The sequence below is a fragment of the Papaver somniferum genome, chromosome 11 (assembly GCF_003573695.1).
Source record: "Papaver somniferum cultivar HN1 chromosome 11, ASM357369v1, whole genome shotgun sequence".
Classification (NCBI taxonomy): Eukaryota; Viridiplantae; Streptophyta; class Magnoliopsida; order Ranunculales; family Papaveraceae; genus Papaver; species Papaver somniferum.
Genome location: NC_039368.1, coordinates 130,495,180 through 130,521,441, shown reverse-complemented (window position 1 = coordinate 130,521,441; position 26,262 = coordinate 130,495,180). Strand labels below are relative to the sequence as shown.

Below are 26,262 nucleotides of genomic sequence, written 5' to 3'. Positions count from 1 at the left end.
CATGTGATTATTTTGGTGCAACCAAAATTAGTTTGAGTTTTTGGCCGGTGATATTATATATTCTCACGAAAGTGACATCACTGACATGGATGAAACGTGATTTGGCATATCAACGAGAAAAGTTTACATATCTCATCCAACCTCATAGAGTTGATTTGATAGGTGCATTCCAGTATCAATTGTTTTTTCTAAATTTCTATGTCTAGAGTGTGAAATCTAAGAAATTTTCGCGTTGTCAGATCTTAGATGATTTAAAGAAACACAACCAACTATATCATTGATTGGTTGTCACTATATATACAAACACATTTCGGAAATGAAAAGAATTACGAAAGTGAAACAGATTGTTAGATGTCATTGGCACTTCTAAATGACGATTCTGATAATATTGGATCCTCAATAATCCAGCAGTTTTGGAACAAAATAGTTGGTGTAAAATCGTTCGTGTGAATAAGAAATATCGTTACGAAAGACTACCAATAGTTTGGAAGCCCAAGCTGCGAATAAGAAAATGTTTCTGGAAGGAAGCTGGAAGTAAAATGGGACTATTTTTGACCTCCTGGCTCCCCAATGTAGCCAATTAGGTAAAACAGAGGATCTGAGGAAGCTCATGCAAGAAGTGGAGAATTTCGTGGACATCGGTATGCAACAGCTTTTGAAGTATTCTCAAGACTGAAGGGCGCACAATGCATCATTTAGACAGGGCGTGGGTGATCCTTGATGAGGCGTGTTGAAAGAGACGAACTTAGCAAGATACCAACAAAGGATGCGAATCTCATAACTAGTGTGCAAGAAATCCTACTTTTCTAGGTTGTTTTTGTTGAATTTTAATTTGTGCGAGGTTACTTTCCGGGTGATTTTCATTGTTCAAACCAGGTGATTTTTATTGAATTTGGACTCGAACAGATAATAAATAGGCCATACCCCCGAGTTAGGCGACTTTGCCGCCCTCTTTAGCCGGGGAGCACAGGCTGACACAGGCATATCTACACGACTACAGAACCGCAGAACAAAATCAACAATGCCAAATGAAAAGTTCACTGTACACTCGTTTGTTTTAATACAATTAGGGAAAAACTTGGTAAGAAAAGGAAAAAGCAGAAGATGACATAAACAACATAGAAGGAAAGTACCTAGACAAAACTATATATCATCCTATGCTAACTAGTACTAGATTTACTATATATATATATATTTAGTTACCTGTTTCGTTTCTTCAACTCAACTACCACTACACTTATATTATCTTTACTTCCCTTAGCCATTGCAAGTTCAGCAAGAACTGCCGCAGCGAGTGCAGCATTGCTTGTATGATTAGAAGTCGACGCCGAAGCCGATGATGCAAACTTTCTTGCTACCCTACCTTCGAGACTTTCCTTGCTATGTTGCAAGCCATATCATTTGACATCACATCCCATAAACCATCACTAGCCAATATCACAAACTCATCGCTTTCGGTTCTTGAGGTTATGGTGACTTCAGGGACAGATATGACATATGGTTTGAGGTAGTGATCACCTGCACATCAAGAAACCGTCAGGTATCCACATAACATATTATACAGACTTCTTGGACAATGGTTGTTCATACAAACATAACGAAGTGGCGGGTTTCAAAACCCGAGTGCTCAGCTGAGCAGATGCATTACAAAAGGACACCCAAAATGTTGAACATCCTCATAAATCCACTCAAAGAATCAAATCGCTCTAAAATTCTATACGCCCATGAAATGTACAAAAACAAATAAATTAGATTGTTTTCTGAAACAACACTTGACAAACGAAAATGACTTCAATTTGAAACAGAAAAAATGGTTTCCAGATCCTGGGTCAGTAAAAGACGTACACCATTTCCATTTAAACATACGCACAACACGAACATGCACGACCTGGTACTACTATGATTATATATGGTTAACAATATTTGATTTAATTACATACCTATAGATCTAGAAGTAGCAAGCACGCCGAGTACACGATAACCATTCCAATTGATAACCCTTCCTCCAGCTGCTTCTACTCTCTCCATCTCATCAGTCCTGTCAGGCTGTATAAAAATTAATCAACAACCCTATTCTGGCAAGAGTGATTCAAAATTGACCACTTTTTTTTTCATAGTACCCTAGAATTAATCTCTTCAAACCGATGTTAAATCTGATTCTTATCGACCAATCAAAAAGAAAAAACACGATGAAATGTACACTTCTATTGCCAAACCGCCTCAAATAGGTACACAAATATTCCGATCAAATATATCTATGTTCGTATGACACCAAATACACGGCTAATAAAAAAAGATGAAAAGAAAAAAGGTTAATAGAGAAAAATTTACCCTGATCCTGGGACAGAGGAATAGCTGTACCACCACGAGACAACACAGCCCTTGAATCACCACAATTGGCAACAATAATTTGATCAGTACTAATCAAGCAACCACAGCCGTTGATCCTATTGACTTGATCTCTTCATTTTCAACTCCTTCTCCGCTTACTGCATCATCCATCTTCATGAAGACTCACCATAACATTTTCCCAATCAATCTCATCACCATCACATGATTCAATCTCATTCACAAGAACTCTGTGTAACTGATCTCTACATACGTTAGCTACTCCCGATCCACCATGCCCATCATACACCGCATAAAAATCATACTTCATTTCCATAACCCCATCATCAAGGTTAAATCCATAACCATGATTAAACTGACGATTAATCTTTAACGAAGATATTAATCCTGGTATTATAGTAACAGTATCTTCCATCTCTCTTCTTCTACCAATACAGATACAGAACCATGCGAGTTGCACCTCAAACCATCTCTTCCAAAATCATCACTACCACCGACTGTATTTACTAACATTCCAACCTTTTTTTTTTGGTACATCGTTTTTTGATGCACCAAATAATGAAATCGACGGTACGCACAATCCATCCCTCTTATCATGATCATGATGATCAGTTTGTGTTGTTTGATCAATAATATTTCCCTCACAAGCTGGTACTACCTTGTTGTAATTAATACCACCACAGAACCCTAGTTTCATCTTCATATTTCTCTTCATCATTCCCATCCCACAACTTGTTCTATTATCCTCAACATGATCAGGATCATGATCATCAGAAGGAAAAGACGATTTCAACCGTTTGATTTCTAATCTTTTTCTACGAGCATGTCTTGATTGCTTCAAACATAAATCTTCCACTTTCACTGGACGATTCACTTCCATTTCATTTCCTGTTATCATGGTCTATGAATCTTGAACCCTGAATTTTCACAGTTATTATCAAAACCTAAATCTCAAAATATCTTGGTATGATTAATTTTCTTAGGAAAGTAGGGAGGTCCTAAGGACATTGATTGATTGCCATTTGCCAGTAGCATTCAAAATTTGCAAACAAAATCTTCCAAATCTCTGAATATCTAGTTACGTTGGATGACTATACACCGTTGGATTGAAAAAGTGATTTTCGATGGATTCGACATCTGTGATAAAAGTGTGGCGAAGATTGACTGGTAGCAGATTTCGATGATTTTATGTCTGAGACGTGGACGGTTATGGATCGAATCTGGCAGACACGTGTTTACTACATTTTTGGCGGGAATAATGACGTTATATATTTTTCTTTCTTGATGGAAATGTGGGGTCCATGTAAACTCGTAGTAACGTGGCGATTGATTTCTAATTAAATAATTGTGTCGTGGAGGTTAGAGATGGATGATGATTCTTCCATTTTTTGGTAACATATGTTGACCACAGAGGTTTGCATGGTGACTCTTCGTAGACACTTGTCACGTACCCAAAGGCTTTGCAATGTGCACTTTTTTGTGAAAGGAGATTGAAATCGGTGGTGGTGTCGAAACTTCAACTCTAAGGTATTCCAATCGGTGGATGAATTGTATGCAAATTTGGGTTTTATATGATTTTTGTTTGTGGCAGTGCGAGTGAAGTAAGAGGTCAGAAGCCTAGTTAGCAATTCGGAATTCGCCAAAGCTTACGAGTATTATACGGTTTTGTAAAATCCAAATTTGGTCCAAAATTCGGTCAACGGAATGTGATTCGTCAGTAATTCGGAACGGTATACGTACGTGTATAATTCGATTTATAAATGTGAGTTCGAATCTGAAAATTCGGTATCTATATATAATAAATAATTAGTATTTATAAAGTCATAAACTAATTTTTATGCATACATGTGAGTTATTTAAAGAAAAAATAAACTTAATATGATGATATTAATAATATATACAACATTAGTCATCAAAGAGGACGTGGTATAGTGGTTTAGATCTCTCTCACCTTCACCTTCAAATCTCTTTTGTCATTTTTGTTTCATAAAATTACAACAACGTCTAATATTGGGCCGTGTATGCTTGGGAGGCAGTAAAGCCCGAAAAATAGGGACTTTGAAAACATAAAAGCTAAAGAATTTCTGGCGAATTAAGCGGACGTATCATTCGGGATACGTAAAGTTCGTGAACGATTCGCGAATAATCCGGAAATGCCACATAATACGCGTTTTGGATTCGGAGTTGCAAACGTACGCGAATAAAATGGTAAAATTCGCGAATGATTCACGAATCATTCGCGAACTTACTAACTACGGCCAGAAGTGGAGACTCAAATTTCTGACTTTAAACATGATAATTAATAGCGCGTTTGGATGCATATTCAGATGTTGTTTTTCGATTTCTAAAAGTCAAAAAAATCAGAAGTCAGTTTGGTAATAATATTTTAGGACGATTTTAGAAGTAGAAAAGTCAGTTTTATGTGAAGCAAAATAGTTTTGCTTCTGACTTTTGCTCCAAAATTTGTATCCAAACGCGCTACAGGCTTTTGTAAAATAAATTACTCGAAGATCTTAAAATTGTATAGTCTGAATTAGACGAATAAGAATTTTGTTGAAAAATGTTGGATCCCGTTCGAAAACAATGAGAGAGTTTACTTAGCCAAATAAAGAAATCAACAATCCCGTTTGAAATGAATCTGGCTCTTAGGCAGGTTCCTACGGGGAGGTATAAAAAAGTGAATAAAAAATTATTTATTTATGTTTGATTGATCTTTATTACATTTTAGGGATTATATAATATTTTTTTGGATCTCTTTGTATTCCCTCCGTCCGACTATTAAGTGACTTATTTATTTTTAGATTTTGTCCCACTATTAAGTGACTTATATCAATAAGCAAGGAGATATTTCTAAAATAATCTTTTTAATTGATTATAAGAAATATACATAATTTGATAGGCATGTTTATATTCTTTACGTAGGTGTTTTAAAATGTTTTTCAATGGTATGAAGTTTGTGAACATCCGTGGTGTAGTTTGAGAGATAAATCATTTCAAAATTTCACTAATTATTATCCATAAGGGTATAATTGTAAAAAAATGTTTAAAAATACTCTTTTCCCTTGTTTGCCATAAAAAATGTGCAAACTTGAACTAGATTACTTAATAGTGGGACGGGGGAGTAATAAAAATGTTATAATAACCAAAAAGTAAGAAAGTAGAAGCAAATAAAAACAAAAATATATATGTTCTCTGTGAATCGCGTTTTTGGACTAGCCAATGACCACACGGACACAGAAAATGGACCCTACTGGTTAAGGATTTGCAGGGATACTGTTTACTGGGACCCATCTGTGTTTCTACGGTTTTTGGTTTGTCCAGAAACGTGCTTCACAATTAATATTTGTAAAAACAAAAACGCGGTTCACAATGAATATTTGTAAAAACAAAAAATTTATTAAACGATAGAAACTTTACCGTGAGCGATCAAAAGTTTATCGAGAGAGAAAGTCTCAACCGAACGGTCGAGTATCGATCACTCGTTAAATACTCGACTTTCAAATGGTTAAATTACAAATATACCACTTTGCCATGTGATTTTGCTAGTTTGCGAGCACCATAATGGATGTAAAATTGGCAAATCGAACCGGCATTAGCAGAGGTTGTTTTGTGTTTCAGAAATTAATCTGAAAAATCAAAAAAAATAATTTGCTTCGTAGAAAGTTAAATATTTTGTTTGCAAAAATGGTTCTGAAATTGTACATTTAAGCTAATTTATGCAAGTTTTTCTCCTTTTTGAAGTCAAAGTTACTTCTAAAATAGTGTCCAAAGGCGTTAGGAATTTAAAGTAAAGTACGTAGACACCAACAGACTACCAGCAAGGGCACAAGCACCAATTTGAGGCATCCTATGTTTTTTTTTTCTTTCTGAAGTATCTGGATAGTACATAAATAAATTATCGGAAAAATTTGCTAAGTTGAAAAATGAAAAATTAAATTTTACAAGAAATTTTTGAAGAAAAAAATGTTTTTTGTTACTTTGAAAATTATTTTTACCTTCATTTGCCTTCTCGTTTCCAAACAAACTTTCTGCCTTTGAAAACATCAGTACCGTGTATCATGAAATGGTTTGAAGTGTTGCTGGCTATTGCATGAATAAGTCCCTCTCTTACCGAAGGCAAATGCACACAGATGGTATCTCACATTTAAGACAACTCACGGGCTTAAGTTTATCACAGATGAGGTTACGCTATAGGATGTTCTCGCAGAAGTCAAATTTTATAGGACACTTAACGTCTAATTTAGAACCAACTCAATTGGAAGTGTGCAAATCGTGCATGTAAAACTAACTCCTGTTTTTGCTTAGACTCATTTGACTTGGACGTCAAAATTGACAGATGCTCATATATTAGAAAGCGGAAGCATTATACAGTGAGATGATGAACATGAATTTTAGCTTTTGATGACAGTGGCGCTGATGAAGAAGACTGTAAATGAAAACATCATCCTTTTTAAACCTTCTTTCTATTCAAGTGCATCATACCTAGGAAATAACGGCCTACAAAAAAAATAACACTATCCATATAGTATAAAATGGAATCATGCAATTGCCTCATTTAGGATAACAATTCATTGATTTACCTTCATGTATATCTTTGTGAAAAAGTAAGAGCAAGCCAAGTATTTCTATAACACCCTGCAGCTTTGGAGTCCTAAAATTTTTCACATTTCTTTATATAGAGCACAAAGTATGCTTCTTATTATATAGTCCCTGTTTGTGAGAGTAACTCAGGAGAAGCCGAGAAGGTATATGGCTTTAAAAAGAAAATAAATAAGAAAAATAGCTGGCACAAAGAGTATAACCAAACGTAATCAGGAAAACCAACGTCAATCGGGTATCTAATTGCTTTAAACTTTTATCTCAAAATGAACTTCAGTTTACGACTTTTAAATTTCATTCAGAACAAAGTACATATATTACAGGGAAAACCTCAAACTATGGGTTTAAAAGTAAACAATATATTCTCAAAATGTAGTAAAAATATAGAAGAGAATTATATTACATGCGGATGCAACGTGCACACTTTTTTTTTTCACTCTTCCTAATTGACAATTGAAGCTGGGTTAGTATTGACATCTCTAATCATATGTGCCACCTAGAACATCACAAATTATACAAAGAAACACTAACACAATTCAGTTAGACTGATCTTTTTCTCTTCTGGTATGCAAATCTTCAGTCTTTCGACGGACCATGATTATGAGTCACAGATTCACATATTCAAGCCCTCACATGCAAAATCGAACATACCCAACAAACTTAATGAGCCAATTTCTGAACCATGATTATGATTTACTGAAAATTAGAAAAAACAAACAAAACATTTTCAACAAAGCAAGATAAGAAGACTGCAACGTCTATGATGCACCTTCGATATTAAAAGAAAAAAATCAACATGACTGCAGAAAAAATAAAAAGAGACTGAAGGAGAAACGCCGAGTAAAAGAAAGAGCGAGGGAGAATATATGAGGCGATTAACATAAAACAATATTTAGGGTTTAGGATGTAGAGTTAATACGCCAGCCAACTGGTATCGACAGAGTCGATGTAGAAAAAGGTAATTATTGTATCTAAGTTCTGGTATGACACCATCATATCTCCATTTTCGTTATCAATATCGTAGACCTCACTGTTGTTGTAGTATCGCTACCATAATATTTGTTAGATGATCTTCCCTAGCAAATGTAACTTGTTAGATCATCTTCTCTAGTATCTGTTCAGAATAGAATCAGGGTGACGACAGAGAAAAGAGGAGAGAACAGGAAAAGTGTGGAGAATAGAATTAGGGTAAGGGTTTTGTTTAGTGAGCAGGTTGATAAGTATGAGTATCGATCACCTACCCCATTCCGTGTGCAGCAAAAATCACCGAAAAGATCTCAAAACACATGAATCATATTGGTCTATATTCTCTCAAATGGGCCCAGAAACTCTAGAATGGAGCTTTGTTAAGCTTTCAACCACAATTCTGTAAATTGGACTCAAATTATATATACAATATGGCCGTAAGTACATCAACAGGAGTGAGGTGGGCAATTGAAAATGTTGCATGCAGAAGTTGTTTTGCGAGTGTGCGTTGATCCCAGATGCAACAGCTACATAAAGTAGTAATGGTTTCTTGTCGTTGGATAAGAAAAGTGATCTAATGGTTGTTTATCTATCTTTGCGTTTGGTTGTTTTCATGAGTTTGTAAGAAAGAGAATTGAAAAAAAGAAAAACTATAACGCGTCGTGATCTGGAAAGAAAAGAAGAAAAACTATAGCACGCCGTGATCTTGGAAAAAAGGAGACAGTAGAGCCGTAGAGCTGAAAAGGAAAGAACCAGAAAAGAAACTAAAACGTTTCTTCTCAAAGTTAAATTGTATAGATAATTTTTTTAACCCCTTTAAATTAATGTAACTTATAATTCAATGCAAACTTTTCTTTTCAATGAAAATCCCCTATTGTTACAAGGGTTTTGTTGCCCCTGGGCTTTTGTTACCTGCAAGCCCCACTTTGCCTGCTTCCGTATCAGGCCCGGCCCTGACTACAGACGTACGAGATAATAATGTATTGTCGGAGGACAAACATCATTAAAAATGTCCCCATTATAACAAAGAATTAACTGAAATGATAACATGTTTAAAATATCTTGATTTCTAGCTTGTCATTCCTTCCTTTAAAGATTCCACCAAATAGCAACGACCACTTGATTACTGATATCATTAACGTTTTCCATCTCTTAATATGCGAAATACTTGAACGGTTGGTTCGTGAACTATTTATTTGATCAGAAAATTGGTTAAAAAGATCAAAATTAACAATTCCTGGGTGAGATGGACAGTTAGACTTCATACTGTTTAAATGGACAAAAATGTAAAAATAGGCAGGATGTAACCAGTTTCATCGTACCCATTTTCAAATATTTTTTCTTATTTTTAATTTACACAGGATGTATCCAGTTTCATCTTGCTATTTTTTAAATTTAAGCTAGGATGTTTCTTTTTGACCGTTTCACCCAAATTATTTTTTACTCGTCCATTTGAACCGTGATTTAAAAATTTTTGGACAAATGACCCATTTTCAGTTATTTGATTGTCCCAATGCATGTGATTATTTTGGTGCAACCAAAATTAGTTTGAGTTTTTGGCCGGTGATATTATATATTCTCACGAAAGTGACATCACTGACATGGATGAAACGTGATTTGGCATATCAACGAGAAAAGTTTACATATCTCATCCAACCTCATAGAGTTTGATTTGATAGGTGCATTCCAGTATCAATTGTTTTTTTCTAAATTTCTATGTCTAGAGTGTGAAATCTAAGAAATTTTCGCGTTGTCAGATCTTAGATGATTTAAAGAAACACAACCAACTATATCATTGATTGGTTGTCACTATATTACAAACACATTTCGGAAATGAAAAGAATTACGAAAGTGAAACAGATTGTTAGATGTCATTGGCACTTCTAAATGACGATTCTGATAATATTGGATCCTCAATAATCCAGCAGTTTTGGAACAAAATAGTTGGTGTAAAATCGTTCGTGTGAATAAGAAATATCGTTACGAAAGACTACCAATAGTTTGGAAGCCCAAGCTGCGAATAAGAAAATGTTTCTGGAAGGAAGCTGGAAGTAAATGGGACTATTTTTGACCTCCTGGCTCCCCAATGTAGCCAATATAGGTTTAAAACAGAGGATCTGAGGAAGCTCATGCAAGAAGTGGAGAATTTCGTGGACATGGTATGCAACAGCTTTTGAAGTATTCTCAAGACTGAAGGGCGCACAATGCATCATTTAGACAGGGCGTGGGTGATCCTTGATGAGGCGTGTTGAAAGAGACGAACTTAGCAAGATACCAACAAGGATGCGAATCTCATAACTAGTGTGCAAGAAATCCTACTTTTCTAGGTTGTTTTTGTTGAATTTTAATTTGTGCGAGGTTACTTCCGGGTGATTTTCATTGTTCAAACCAGGTGATTTTTATTGAATTTGGACTCGAACAGATAATAAATAGGCCATACCCCCGAGTTAGGCGACTTTGCCGCCCTCTTTAGCCGGGGAGCACAGGCTGACACGGCATATCTACACTACTCAGAACCGCAGAACAAAATCAACAATGCCAAATGAAAAGTTCACTGTACACTCGTTTTTAATACAATTAGGGAAAAACTTGGTAAGAAAAGGAAAAAGGATGAACATAACAACATAGAAGGAAAGTAGACAAAACTATATATCATCCTATGCTAACTAGTACTAGATTTACTATATATATATATATTTAGTTACCTGTTTCGTTCAAATCAACTACCACTACACTTATATTATCTTACTTCCCTTAGCCATTGCAAGTTCAGCAAGAACTGCCGCAGCGAGTGCAGCATTGCTTGTATGATTAGAAGTCGACGCCGAAGCCGATGATGCAAACTTTCTTGCTACCCTACCTTCGAGACATTTCCTTGCTATGTTGCAAGCCATATCATTTGACATCACATCCCATAAACCATCACTAGCCAATATCACAAACTCATCGCTTTCGGTTCTTGAGGTTATGGTGACTTCAGGGACAGATATGACATATGGTTTGAGGTAGTGATCACCTGCACATCAAGAAACCGTCAGGTATCCACATAACATATTATACAGACTTCTTGGACAATGGTTGTTCATACAAACATAACGAAGTGGCGGGTTTCAAAACCCGAGTGCTCAGCTGAGCAGATGCATTACAAAAGGACACCCAAAATGTTGAACTCCTAAATCCACTCAAAGAATCAAATCGCTCTAAAATTCTATACGCCCATGAAATGTACAAAAACAAATAAATTAGATTGTTTTCTGAAACAACACTTGACAAACGAAAATGACTTCAATTTGAAACAGAAAAATGGTTTCCAGATCCTGGGTCAGTAAAAGACGTACACCATTTCCATTTAAACATACGCACAACACGAACATGCACGACCTGGTACTACTATGATTATATATGGTTAACAATATTTGATTTAATTACATACCTATAGATCTAGAAGTAGCAAGCACGCCGAGTACACGATAACCATTCCAATTGATAACCCTTCCTCCAGCTGCTTCTACTCTCTCCATCTCATCAGTCCTGTCAGGCTGTATAAAATTAATCAACAACCCTATTCTGGCAAGAGTGATTCAAAATTGACCACTTCTTTTTTTCATAGTACCCTAGAATTAATCTCTTCAAACCGATGTTAAATCTGATTCTTATCGACCAATCAAAAAGAAAAAACACGATGAAATGTACACTTCTATTGCCAAACCGCCTCAAATAGGTACACAAAATATTCCGATCAAATCTATCTATGTTCGTATGACACCAAATACACGGCTAATAAAAAAAGATGAAAAGAAAAAAGGTTAATAGAGAAAAATTTACCCTGTGATCCTGGGACAGAGGAATAGCTGTACCACCACGAGACAACACAGCCCTTGAATCACCACAATTGGCAACAATAATTTGATCAGTACTAATCAAAGCAACCACAGCCGTTGATCCTATTGACTTGATCTCTTCATTTTCAACTCCTTCTCCGCTTACTGCATCATCCATCTTCATGAAGCAACTCACCATAACATTTTCCCAATCAATCTCATCACCATCACATGATTCAATCTCATTCACAAGAACTCTGTGTAACTGATCTCTACATACGTTAGCTACTCCCGATCCACCATGCCCATCATACACCGCATAAAAATCATACTTCATTTCCATAACCCCATCATCAAGGTTAAATCCATAACCATGATTAAACTGACGATTAATCTTTAACGAAGATATTAATCCTGGTATTATAGTAACAGTATCTTCCATCTCTCTTCTTCTACCACATACAGATACAGAACCATGCGAGTTGCACCTCAAACCATCTCTTCCAAAATCATCACTACCACCGACTGTATTTACTAACATTCCAACCTTTGGTTTTTTTGGTACATCGTTTTTTGATGCACCAAATAATGAAATCGACGGTACGCACAATCCATCCCTCTTATCATGATCATGATGATCAGTTTGTGTTGTTTGATCAATAATATTTCCCTCACAAGCTGGTAACCTTGTTGTAATTAATACCACCACAGAACCCTAGTTTCATCTTCATATTTCTCTTCATCATTCCCATCCCAACTTGTTCTATTATCCTCAACATGATCAGGATCATGATCATCAGAAGGAAAAGACGATTTCAACCGTTTGATTTCTAATCTTTTTCTACGAGCATGTCTTGATTGCTTCAAACATAAATCTTCCACTTTCACTGGACGATTCACTTCCATTTCATTTCCTGTTATCATGGTCTATGAATCTTGAACCCTGAATTTTCACAGTATTATCAAAACCTAAATCTCAAAATATCTTGGTATGATTAATTTTCTTAGGAAAGTAGGGAGGTCCTAAGGACATGATTGATTGCCATTTGCCAGTAGCATTCAAAATTTGCAAACAAAATCTTCCAAATCTCTGAATATCTAGTTACGTTGGATGACTATACACCGTTGGATTGAAAAAGTGATTTTCGATGGATTCGACATCTGTGATAAAAGTGTGGCGAAGATTGACTGGTAGCAGATTTCGATGATTTTATGTCTGAGACGTGGACGGTTATGGATCGAATCTGGCAGACACGTGTTTACTACATTTTTGGCGGGAATAATGACGTTAGATATTTTTCTTTCTTGATGGAAATGTGGGTCCATGTAAACTCGTAGTAACGTGGCGATTGATTTCTAATTAAATAATTGTGTCGTGGAGGTTAGAGATGGATGATGATTCTTCCATTTTTGGTAACATATGTTGACCACAGAGGTTTGCATGGTGACTCTTCGTAGACACTTGTCACGTACCCAAAGGCTTTGCAATGTGCACTTTTTTGTGAAAGGAGATTGAAATCGGTGGTGGTGTCGAAACTTCAACTCTAAGGTATTCCAATCGGTGGATGAATTGTATGCAAATTTGGGTTTTATATGATTTTTGTTTGTGGCAGTGCGAGTGAAGTAAGAGGTCAGAAGCCTAGTTAGCAATTCGGAATTCGCCAAAGCTTACGAGTATTATACGGTTTTGTAAAATCCAAATTTGGTCCAAAATTCGGTCAACGGAATGTGATTCGTCAGTAATTCGGAACGGTATACGTACGTGTATAATTCGATTTATAAATGTGAGTTCGAATCTGAAATTCGGTATCTATATATAATAAATAATTAGTTTATAAAGTCATAAACTTTTTTATGCACATGTGAGTTATTTAAAGAAAAAATAAACTTAATATGATGTATTATAATATATACAACATTAGTCATCAAAGAGGACGTGGTATAGTGGTTTAGATCTCTCTCACCTTCACCTTCAAATCTCTTTGTCATTTTGTTTCATAAAAATTACAACAACGTCTAATATTGGGCCGTGTATGCTTGGGAGGCAGTAAAGCCCCGAAAAAATAGGGACTTTTGAAAACATAAAAGCTAAAGATTTCTGGCGAATTAAGCGGACGTATCATTCGGGATACGTTTCGTGAACGCTTCGCGAATAATCCGGAAATGCCAATATACGCGTTTTGGATTCGGAGTTGCAAACGTACGCGAATAAAATGGTAAAATTCGCGAATGATTCACGAATCATTCGCGAACTTACTAACTACGCCAGAAAGTGGAGACTCAAATTTCTGACTTTAAACATGATAATTATAGCGCGTTTGGATGCATATTCAGATGTTGTTTTCGATTTCTAAAAGTCAAAAAAATCAGAAGTCAGTTTGGTAATAATATTTAGGACGATTTTTAGAAGTAGAAAAGTCAGTTTTATGTGAAGCAAATAGTTTGCTCTGACTTTTGCTCCAAAAATTTGTATCCAAACGCGCTACAGGCTTTTGTAAAATAAATTACTCGAAGATCTTAAAATTGTATAGTCTGAATTAGACGAATAAGAATTTTGTTGAAAAATGTTGGATCCCGTTCGAAAACAACTGAGAGAGTTTACTTAGCCAATAAAGAAATCACAATCCCGTTTGAAATGAATCTGGCTCTTCGGCAGGTTCCTACGGGGAGGTATAAAAGTGAATAAAAAAAATTATTGATTTATGTTTGATTGATCTTTATTACATTTTAGGGAGGATTATATAATATTTTTTTGGATCTCTTTGTATTCCCTCCGTCCGACTATTAAGTGACTTATTTATTTTTAGATTTTGTCCCACTATTAAGTGACTTATATCAATAAGCAAGGAGGATATTTCTAAAATAATCTTTTTAATGATTATAAGAAAATATACATAATTTGATAGGCATTTATATTCTTTACGTAGGTGTTTAAAATGTTTTCATGGTATGAAGTTTGTGAACTCCGTGGTGTAGTTTGAGAGATAAATCATTTCAAATTTCACTAATTATTATCCATAAGGGTATAATTGTAAAAAAATGTTTAAAAATACTCGTTTCCCTTGTTTGCCATAAAAAATGTGCAACTTGAACTAGATTACTTAATAGTGGGACGGGGGAGAGTAATAAAAATGTTTATACATCACCAAAAAGTAAGAAAGTAGAAGCAAATAAAAAAAAATATTATTTCTCTGTGAATCGCGTTTTTGGACCCAATGACCACACGGACACAGAAATGGACCCTACTGGTTAAGGATTTGCAGGGATACTGTTTACTGGGACCCATCTGTGTTCTAGGTTTTTTGGTTTGTCCAGAAACGTGCTTCACAATTAATATTGTAAAAACAAAAAACGCGTTCACAATGAATATTTGTAAAAACAAAAAATTTATTAAACGATAGAAACTTTACCGTGAGCGATCAAAAGTTTATCGAGAGAGAAAGTCTCAACCGAACGGTCGAGTATCGATCACTCGTTAAATACTCGACTTTCAAATGGTTAAATTACAAATATACCACTTTGCCATGTGATTTTGCTAGTTTGCGAGCACCATAATGGATGTAAAATTGGCAAATCGAACCGGCATTAGCAGAGGTTGTTTTGTGTTTCAGAAATTAATCTGAAAAATCAAAAAAAATAATTTGCTTCGTAGAAAGTTAAATATTTTGTTTGCAAAAATGGTTCTGAAATTGTACATTTAAGCTAATTTATGCAAGTTTTTCTCCTTTTTGAAGTCAAAGTTACTTCTAAAATAGTGTCCAAAGGCGTTAGGAATTTAAAGTAAAGTACGTAGACACCAACAGACTACCAGCAAGGGCACAAGCACCAATTTGAGGCATCCTATGTTTTTTTTTTTCTTTCTGAAGTATCTGGATAGTACATAAATAAATTATCGGAAAAATTTGCTAAGTTGAAAAATGAAAAATTAAATTTTACAAGAAATTTTTGAAGAAAAAATGTTTTTTGTTACTTTGAAAATTATTTTTACCTTCATTTGCCTTCTCGTTTCCAAACAAACTTTCTGCCTTTGAAAACATCAGTACCGTGTATCATGAAATGGTTTGAAGTGTTGCTGGCTATTGCATGAATAAGTCCCTCTCTTACCGAAGGCAAATGCACACAGATGGTATCTCACATTTAAGACAACTCACGGGCTTAAGTTTATCACAGATGAGGTTACGCTATAGGATGTTCTCGCAGAAGTCAAATTTTATAGGACACTTAACGTCTAATTTAGAACCAACTCAATTGGAAGTGTGCAAATCGTGCATGTAAAACTAACTCCTGTTTTTGCTTAGACTCATTTGACTTGGACGTCAAAATTGACAGATGCTCATATATTAGAAAGCGGAAGCATTATACAGTGAGATGATGACACATGAATTTTAGCTTTTGATGGCAGTGGCGCTGATGAAGAAGACTGTAAATGAAAACATCATCCTTTTTAAACCTTCTTTCTATTCAAGTGCATCATAGCTAGGAAATAACGGCCTACAAAAAAAATAACACTATCCATATAGTATAAAATGGAATCATGCAATTGCCTCATTTAGGATAACAATTCATTGATTTACCTTCATGTATATCTTTGTGAAAAAGTAAGAGCAAGCCAAGTATTTCTATAACACCCTGCAGCTTTGGAGTCCTAAAATTTTTCACATTTCTTTATATAGAGCACAAAGTATGCTTCTTATTATATAGTCCCTGTTTGTGAGAGTAACTCAGGAGAAGCCGAGAAGGTATATGGCTTTAAAAAGAAAATAAATAAGAAAAATAGCTGGCACAAAGAGTATAACCAAACGTAATCAGGAAAACCAACGTCAATCGGGTATCTAATTGCTTTAAACTTTTATCTCAAAATGAACTTCAGTTTACGACTTTTAAATTTCATTCAGAACAAAGTACATATATTACAGGGAAAACCTCAAACTATGGGTTTAAAAGTAAACAATATATTCTCAAAATGTAGTAAAAATATAGAAGAGAATTATATTACATGCGGATGCAACGTGCACACTTTTTTTTTTCACTCTTCCTAATTGACAATTGAAGCTGGGTTAGTATTGACATCTCTAATCATATGTGCCACCTAGAACATCACAAATTATACAAAGAAACACTAACACAATTCAGTTAAGACTGATCTTTTTCTCTTCTGGTATGCAAATCTTCAGTCTTTCGACGGACCATGATTATGAGTCACAGATTCACATATTCAAGCCCTCACATGCAAAATCGAAACATACCCAACAAACTTAATGAGCCAATTTCTGAACCATGATTATGATTTACTGAAAATTAGAAAAAACAAACAAAACATTTTCAACAAAGCAAGATAAGAAGACTGCAACGTCTATGATGCACCTTCGATATTAAAAGAAAAAAATCAACATGACTGCAGAAAAAATAAAAAGAGACTGAAGGAGAAACGCCGAGTAAAAGAAAGAGCGAGGGAGAATATATGAGGCGATTAACATAAAACAATATTTAGGGTTTAGGATGTAGAGTTAATACGCCAGCCAACTGGTATCGACAGAGTCGATGTAGAAAAAGGTAATTATTGTATCTAAGTTCTGGTATGACACCATCATATCTCCATTTTCGTTATCAATATCGTAGACCTCACTGTTGTTGTAGTATCGCTACCATAATATTTGTTAGATGATCTTCCCTAGCAAATGTAACTTGTTAGATCATCTTCTCTAGTATCTGTTCAGAATAGAATCAGGGTGACGACAGAGAAAAAGAGGAGAGAACAGGAAAGTGTGGAGAATAGAATTAGGGTAAGGGTTTTGTTTAGTGAGCAGGTTTGATAAGTATGAGTATCGATCACCTACCCCATTCCGTGTGCAGCAAAAATCACCGAAAAGATCTCAAAACACATGAATCATATTGGTCTATATTCTCTCAAATGGGGCCAGAAACTCTAGAATTGGAGCTTTGTTAAGCTTTCAACCACAATTCTGTAAATTGGACTCAAATTATATATACAATATGGCCGTACGTACCATACAGGAGTGAGGTGGGCAATTGAAAATGTTGCATGCAGAAGTTGTTTTGCGACGTGTGCGTTGATCCCAGATGCAACAGCTACATAAAGTAGTAATGGTTTCTTGTCGTTGGATAAAGAAAAAGTGATCTAATGAGTTGTTTTTATATATCTTTGCGTTTGGAACATAGTGTATGGGGAGAGCTTTAGGCTATTATAGTAGTATTTAGTAGTCATGAGTCATGACATTGTTCTATACCTAAATCCCATTAGGTGTCCTTTTCTTCTGTTTGATGCACGACTGAAGTGTTGAATAGAATAACTATCTAAACCTCATGTTTCCGAGATACCATTCAAGGAAAATAATATTTTTTCAATTCATCCAAGTCTGTTTAACATTAAAACAAAGAGTTCTTTATATAGATAACTATTCTTGTATTTTCTAAACTATCAAAATATTGATTACCTAAAATAAAAGATATTTCTAAACTAATAAATCCCTATATAAATAATTATACTACTAAAATATTCTTAATAAATGAAAATAACTTAACTAATTAAAATATTATTTTCCAAATAATAATAATAAATAAGAGAATAATACCAATAAACAAATATATTTTATTTCCCTTAATACTCCACCATCTTCCTATGGTGATTTAGGGATAGAAGGAATTAAGAAGAAAAAAAAACGTTATACTGCGGCTAATATTTTGTAAATATGTTCTTTTTGCAAAGCTCTACACATCTATCTAAAATGACATGTTCCAGCGAACCAAATTTGAATGGTTGAAAATCCATCAATTTTCAACGGCTAACGAGTGTGAGGTATCTGCATTTGCAAAAGAATTTGAACATAAACATGATTAGATCACATAGAAACCCAAATTTTCCTCCACTGTGTCACCAACTCCATTTGCCTATCTTCCAACGAATTTCGTCTTTTTTCCTTCCCTACAGACAAACAAAACTTAAACTACAAAATTTATTCTCTTCTTAAATTTTAACTAAAAACAACAGGATTTTCTTAGTTTGTCAGGATTTTACAACAATATAGGTTTGTTGTTTTCACTTTTCGTTTAGCTAGTTTGGTGAACCAAAACAAACAACATTTTTGATCATGACACACGATTCTGTCCATTTGTACTTAAAAAAATAATCAAGACTGCTCGCTAATTAATCCCACTCCATGACCTCAAAGTTCAGATGTAATAATGAGTAAAGCCTATCATTGAATTACATTTAGGACCTTACATTTATCTAATTACTCAGATAGTGAGAGGACCCAAAATTTTGAATGAACGAAAAAAAAATCGGAAAGAAAAATCTCAGTTTAATCGTTGGACTGGAAAGGTGATTTTCCGACGGACTACAGGTCCTTGACAAAAAGAGTGGCGAGTTGACTGGTAGCCCGCAGCCGACTTCAGATGATTTTGTTTGTGTCTGATACGTGGACGGTTGGAAATTGATGATTATAATTTTTGGCGGGAAATATGACGTAAGTGTCTTCTTTCTGTGGGGTCCATTCGAAATCATAACGTGGCGATTGATATAAATAACTGTGTCGTGGACGTTTGGTGGATTCTCGGTATTTAGGCAAGAATGTTGACTACAGCAGTTTGCATGGTGACTCTTGGTAGACACATGTCGCTAACCCAGAAAAGCCTTGTGATGTGCACTTTTTAGTAAGTGAGATAGAATGGGTGGTGGTGACTAAAACTTCTAGTATAAGTAAGGTATTCAAATCGGTGACAATGGAGACATCTGACATGGTCGGATATTGAAGCCAAAATTAGGGATCCAACCGGCCTCATTCCCGTTGAGGTCCTATACGGGAAAATATGTATCTTCTGTTTCCGTTGGATGGTAACTAACGGGGACTGTTATCAAGATAATAGCGTGGGAGAACAGTAAAAAGGACAAATGAACTCATATCAAGAAAATTTCTGTCATTACTTTAGCTAGTGCTGGCCCTATGCACTGTACACCGGATTAACTCGACTTTTGAATGAGGCCATCAACGAAAAGCACATACAATACCCTGAAAGCATCATACTGACATACTGTATAAAATGGTCTGGTGCAAGGTAGTTAATTTCGGATTCCGGTTTATCTCGGTCCCGAGCGAGACACTGGTACAACGTTGTCTCGGGAAGATTCCGTTTTCAAATTTCGGTGTAATTTCGGTTCCAACTTTTATAATAAGAAGTGTTTGTTACCAGGTTCAATTAATTCTAATCCTAGTTTGAGTCAGACTAGAAGATTGAGGGAGTATTGACCCACTTAAAAGAAACATACTATTAGTAAATCTGGTTGTTCACCTTCCTCATCATCAACACCAAATGATAATTTTAGGTCAAGAAATTCAAACACAACAACAAGCAATAATACTAGTGAGTGAATTAATCTGTTTAATTTTTGTACTTGAGATTAATCCATTCAATTTAAAAAAAATTTATATATATATTCCGGCCGAAATTAACAAAATCTCGTCTTTTTGGACCGAAATCCGGAATTTCGCCGAAATTTCGGCCGAGATGGCCGAAATCGACTACATTGGTCTGGTGCATGAATAAGCCTCCTTCCACGCTCTCATCGATGGCAAATGCAATTCACTTGAAGGCAATCTGGCCGTACTATATATGAGGTGGGCAAGGGACAGTGTTGCATGGGGAAGTTGTTTCGTGACGTGTGTGATCCTAAATGAACAACTATAAAGGAATGGTTTTCTTGTCGTTGGCTAAAGAAAAAAAGAAAAAAAAAATCTAAATACTAGTATATGATATCTTTGCTTTTCGAACGTAGTGTAGTGTAGTACCAACGACCAAAGATCAAAACCCCTTTTCCGGTAGCAAGTACAAGGTAGGGTAGGAGAACATAATTTTTACATTGGCCTGTTCAAGCCTCCCACAACCCATAGGCAAGCCTTGACCAACGACTATCCATATGTAATGTTTAAGTATTCGGTAGTCATGACTCATTGCTCTCTTTTTTATACTTAAATCACTGTTAGGTGTACCTTTCTTCTATCTAAATTCATTAAAAATGCAAGAAATTAGGAACCAAAAGTGCATTATACTGATAACTTAATAACCAAAAAGATTTGCGTGGGGCAACCATATTTTCCAAATTTTATTACCAAAAAAAGAAAACCAACCATATTTTCCAAATCCTAACAATGATTGGCTGTTAACCCATAGTTAAAAAAGAAATGGGTTTAAAGGAGAGTAGTATTTTATTTTAGTTTTTTTTATATAGGAAAAATACTTCCTTGAACCGGAAAAAGATCACGGATGTTCAATGAAAAAGACTCGAATAAAACCAAAACAGTTCGCCGTTGTTTTTAAAAGTTCTACAGTATTTAGCTGTAATATCAGCTACGTGAGGGAAGTTTCTATTTAAGAAATTAAATCTAACAGGCATAAAGAAATCTATGATTAGGGCTGTCAATGGATATTCGATATCCGGTAGTCATTTCCGAATATCCGGATTTCGTTAGGTTAACATCCGACAAAACGGTTATCCCATATTTGATAGCCTTAACATAACGGATATCCGTCTATTAACATAATGGTACCTATTAAGGGAGTTTCCGTTAAGTTAATATCCGATACCGTTAATGTATAACTATATCATAAAAAATTTCGGAAATTTTCGGTACCTAATACCCTTTAGGTTTACGCTTTATCCATTTAATTACGTCTTTCCTAAGTAAATATCGGAAATTATCGAATATTAACGAAAAATTAACAGAAATTACCGAAAATTATTGAATATTAACGGAAATTATTGGAAGTTTTTTGTATCATGATTAGATAACGGAAATTATCGGAATAATATCCGATATCCGATAGCTTATCCTTAACCTTATCTAAGGGTGCACACGGTACGGTTCGGCTCGGTTCTTGCCAAGACCGAGTACCTGTACCTTACACCCTTCGGTACCAAAAAAAATGGACCGGTCCCGGTTCCGGTCGGTACCGGTACCGGTTCCGTTTCCATTTCCATTTCAGGGAAAAAAAAAACAGAAATCTACTGCCCTGTTTTTTACTTTTTTACCTGTTTTTTTTACCTATTTTTCAATATCTCAAAGCAACAACTAATAAGTAACAATATTAATAGCAAACCAAACAAACAATGTCTTGAAAATCTTAAAAAAGAAGTAGCAGTAGTCACAGACACACACTAAGTCTTGAAAATGAGAAAATCTGATAAAAGAACAACTAGCAGTCTAGCAGTGCTGTAGTAGCTTTGAATATTGATCTTCTAATCCATGTCAGCAGCACTTGTGGTGTCATCATTGTTGATAGGACCAAGTAACGCTGCAAAAAAATAATAATAGCAGTTAGTAACCATTAGACTATATCTATTACTGCCAAACACAAGTAATAATGTAATATGTTACCTTCTTCAATTTCAACATCATCATCTGGTATGTAATCAGATAGAAGATCAAGTTGTATTGGCTTCCTTAGCCAGCTTTGTGTGCAAAGCAATGCCTCAACTGTCCTTGTAGATAAAGAGCTTCTACAAGGACTTAAGACTCGCTTTCCTGTGCTAAAAGCAGACTCAGAGGCAACAGAAGACACAGGAATGACTAATATGTCCTTAGCCATATGTCCAAGTATCTTATACTTTGTACTGTTAGTCTTCCACCACCCAATAAGTCAAACTCCTCCTCGTCATCTTCTCCTTCACCTTGTTCATACTCGTCATTTATAGTGCTTCAATCATTTACTATGAACTAGTACATGTGAACATTTTAAGTTTAGTAATTTGTGAAATTTGTTTAACATGTGCTTCTAGTACTTGTGCGACATGCAGTTAAGAAAGAACATAAAGTTCAGTAATCAGAAAGAGGCTATGCACAATGCGTTCCATAAAATTATTTAGACAATGATTCCCATTCTATAGAAGAAGATAAAAATGTTCTACTGTTATGAAATTGTAAAGTTCAGGTTTTTTCTACCTTGTGCAATTGATGCAGTCCTGCGGCTCATGCCTTTGATAATGTACCTTGATTTTACTTGTCAGGCAATTGCTCTCAATTGGTCTCAATCTTTGGCCTGTAGAGTGGGGTAATGTAGCTTATGATCAGCAAAAATCATTGCTTATAAATTGCCACTCTTAACAATGACTGACCCAATCTTATACAGTCAATTAAAAACTCGTATAGGAACACTAAATTTGGTGGTTAAGTTCAAAATTATAAAAAGATGCATTGAAATTGTATGATAAAATGCCTGTTCTACTTCGATTTCCCAGAATTAAAATTAAAAGCTAATGAAACACAATTAGCCGCTACTCGCTATGAAGGTTTGGTGGGAGATGAAGAAAATCCTTTAAGCCGCTACTCGCTAGAGAAAACAAAAATCCGTTAATCTGAATCACAGATTCACAGACATGCATACAAAAATTAAAATCAAAAAATTAAAAATTACTTACCACCGGAATTGTTCTGCTAATTTTCTTCACACCGGAATTAAAAACGAAGAGACAGACGAAGTAATACGGTTTGAACTTTTAATCGTTTGATTGAAGGTTAACAGAGAAGATGAAGATCAGAAGAAGGGGAGAATTTCTTCTCCTTCTCAGAGAGAAGTACTGAGAAGAGGCGAGAAAAAACTAAGGGAACTGAAACCCTAATCTAATAATGTGAGCTTATATACCCCCTATTAATCCAATGGCTGAGACAGATCCCTTATCCCCTAAATCTAACGGTCAGAATTATTCGGGACTTCGGTCCGGTACGGGACGGTTCATGTGTTGGACCGTGTACCTGTACCCCCAGAGCTCGGTTCCTATTTTTGGGACCGGTACTTGTACCTTGTACCTCGGTTCGGTCCAAAATCAGGCACGGTTCCATCGGTTCCGGTTCGGTCCGTCGGTCCGGCTCGGTTCCTGTGCACCCTTAACCTTATCGATATGAAATTTTTGGATTCCGCCGAATATTATCGGATATCCGATAACCCTTAATTTTAATCTTATCGATATTGCCAATATCCGGCGGATATTTATCTGTTGTCAGCCCTATCTATGATCGTCTTGCAGTCATTTAAGATAGAGTTATTAAATCAATATAGTTGGTTATTAGTTGAGTTCAAACAATCGATAACTAGTTTTGCATCATTGATGAGGCATGCATTGTCCTTTTCTTGTTTCTTTTCCCAAAGAATAGGGATATCTAAACTCTCTGCTTATTCCGCATTCCTTGCTAGCCTTGGGATGATCTTGCTTCTGAGATAGTTCCCTGCATTGTTTTTTATGAGCAACCTAATATCAGATAGATTAGAGTTATGGTCAAAAGAGGCATGTACAATAAACAATAATACAATCTTCAGGTAATTTATCGGTGACAACACTATAATCTAAGCCCTCAGGGGTGATAGATGCTGCTGCGGTTTGGGAACCGTCATTATTTGGGTACTACTCAATATCACTTATTAAGGAGAGTTGTATATATGTAGCAAATTCTTATAGCCTGTTTAGATACACATTCAGAAATTATTAACATCAAAAAGTTGGAAGTTAGTTTGGGTATATATTTTCATTATGATTTCTAAAAACAAAATAGTAAACTTTCTCTGGAGTAAAATAATTTCGCTTCTGACTTTTGTGATTGACGTTCGCATCTGATGTCCAAACATGGTATTAGTTTTTTTTTCTAGAACAAATTATAACTACCTATAAAGAAGTAAGAAAATAGGATATCAGGTTCTACTCTACGGAACTCTTTTCTTTCCCGGATAACAGCGATGGTCCATCCTAGTGCAAGGGTGTGTACTTGCATCCCAGCCTAGCTGGCTCCAAAATCTAACTTAAGTCAGTTATAGATTTACTTATATTTCCAAGCCTAATTTTATTTGGTTGCACCCCAAACTTAGGAATCTTGGCTTCGCCCCCTACGAGATAGCCTCGGCCAATCTGAGATTGGAACCCTTTTCCCTGTCTCGTAACTTCTACTTCCTTTTAATATAAAATCCTTTGACGAGAAAATAAAAAAATCAAGGAACGGCTTCGCAGTTGTTAATACAAAAGTTTGAATTAAATAAAAAAGGAATAACATGATTAGATAGTAGAAACCCAAATTCTCCTCCTCTGATCACCAACCCATTTCGCTGTCAATCTCCAACAAATTTCGTCTTTTCCTTTGTAAAAGCAAACAAAATTTATTCTTTTCTTAAATCTACCCGAAAATAGCAAAAAATGTTAATAGATTTTTATATTCTGTCAGTATTTTTTCAAAGATTTTGCAACAATATAAGTTTGTTGTTTTCATGAAGGATAAGTTAGGTGACCAAAACTAACAACATTGTTTTTTTTGACAACGATCTTTTGTTTGCTTGTACTTAAAATAGTCGGAGTGCTCTAATGTCACTCACTGCATGAGCTCAAAGTTCAGATGTGTCATGTTTGATTGAAGAGGCGGTCGAAAATTACTTGACTGAAGGATTTGTCCCGGCTTGCATTTAAGGAGAGTTTTACTCAGTAACTACACAATGTGAGATCAGTTCCCAAGACAACCTCTACAAAGACCAAATGCAATGTCGCCGTTGCAAGATTTGTAGAAATTCGACAGGTGACTTAAGAAAAATGAGCATAACTCTCAGAAAAGAAAGTAAGGCATTGTCTCGGCAATAATGAGCCAAGCTAGTTTTTCAGTGGATCCCCACCAATATCTCGTCATGCATTATGGTAGAAACTCCCAATTATTTAACAAATGCTGCCATTTTCAAGTAAGAACGAGAACTCAATATTTTAATGGGGATCTCAAATTATAAAGGTTATATCCCAATTGTTGAGCCATATATTAGGAGAGTTATATATGGGCTCGAGACCGTTGGTTTGAGACCCATCTTCTCAGTTTACTGTCTAAGCTGTTATGGACAGTCCAATGTTTCAACTGTTATGGACAATCCAATATAAGGTCGAACTCTAGGGTCTAAAATTAGGGTTGTGTCTTGTATAAGAAACAGGTTGAATGAATGAAAGAGATACGAACTATTTTGATATATGTGTTTACAAAATCTAACATGGCATCAAGAGCCAGAGTTGATTAACACGAATAAGAAAACCCTAGAACAGTAAACATGGCGGATGATACAAAATCATCTAAAAGAGGAAAAGAGGTAGAAAAAAATATGCAAAAGAAGAAACCAGAATATCATCTGGGATCAAGTGATGGACCAGGGATTATCATCACACCGATTGTGTTAAAGGGAGCAAACTATGATGAATGGGCTAGAGCAGTGAGAAGATCATTGATAGCCAAAAGAAAATTTGGTTTTGTTGATGGAACCGTCAAAGAACCAAAGGAACCTGAGGATTTAGAGGAGTGGATTGCAGTGCATTCAATGCTGGTTTCTTGGATCAACAGTACATTGGAGACAACTATTAGATCAACGTTGGGGGATTATGATGATGCGAGCATGTTATGGACGCACTTGAAGAGGAGATTTTGTGTTGTAAGTGGAACTCGGATCTGCCAGTTGAAAGCTGCCTTAAGCGAATGCAAACAGAAGAAAACTGAGGAGTTGC

The 26,262-nt window shown here is 35.5% G+C and overlaps 1 protein-coding gene and 2 pseudogenes across 1 annotated transcript; all 3 read right to left on the bottom strand.

Annotated features, from left to right (window-relative positions):
* Nucleotides 1–999: 999 nt before the first annotated feature.
* Nucleotides 1,000–2,090, bottom strand: LOC113323725 (annotated as a pseudogene).
* A 404-nt stretch (nucleotides 2,091–2,494) lies between these two features.
* LOC113325174 (protein phosphatase 2C 51-like) lies at nucleotides 2,495–3,247 on the bottom strand. Its single transcript, XM_026573390.1, has 2 exons — nucleotides 2,928–3,247; nucleotides 2,495–2,774 (listed from the first exon to the last, which is right to left on the bottom strand). Exons 1-2 carry the CDS (start codon nucleotides 3,245–3,247, stop codon nucleotides 2,495–2,497), a joined length of 600 nt encoding a protein of 199 aa, XP_026429175.1.
* A 7,364-nt stretch (nucleotides 3,248–10,611) lies between these two features.
* Nucleotides 10,612–12,412, bottom strand: LOC113325173 (annotated as a pseudogene).
* Nucleotides 12,413–26,262: the final 13,850 nt, after the last annotated feature.

Excerpts from the sequence above, each read along its gene's own strand:
- LOC113325174 (XM_026573390.1), bottom strand. The coding sequence starts at position 3,247 with ATGATAACAGGAAATGAAATGGAAGTGAATCGTCCAGTGAAAGTGGAA. Across the intron at positions 2,775-2,927 it reads CATGATAAGAGGGATGGATT|AAGAAGAGAGATGGAAGATA; the intron begins GTGCGTACCGTC and ends CTGTATTGGTAG.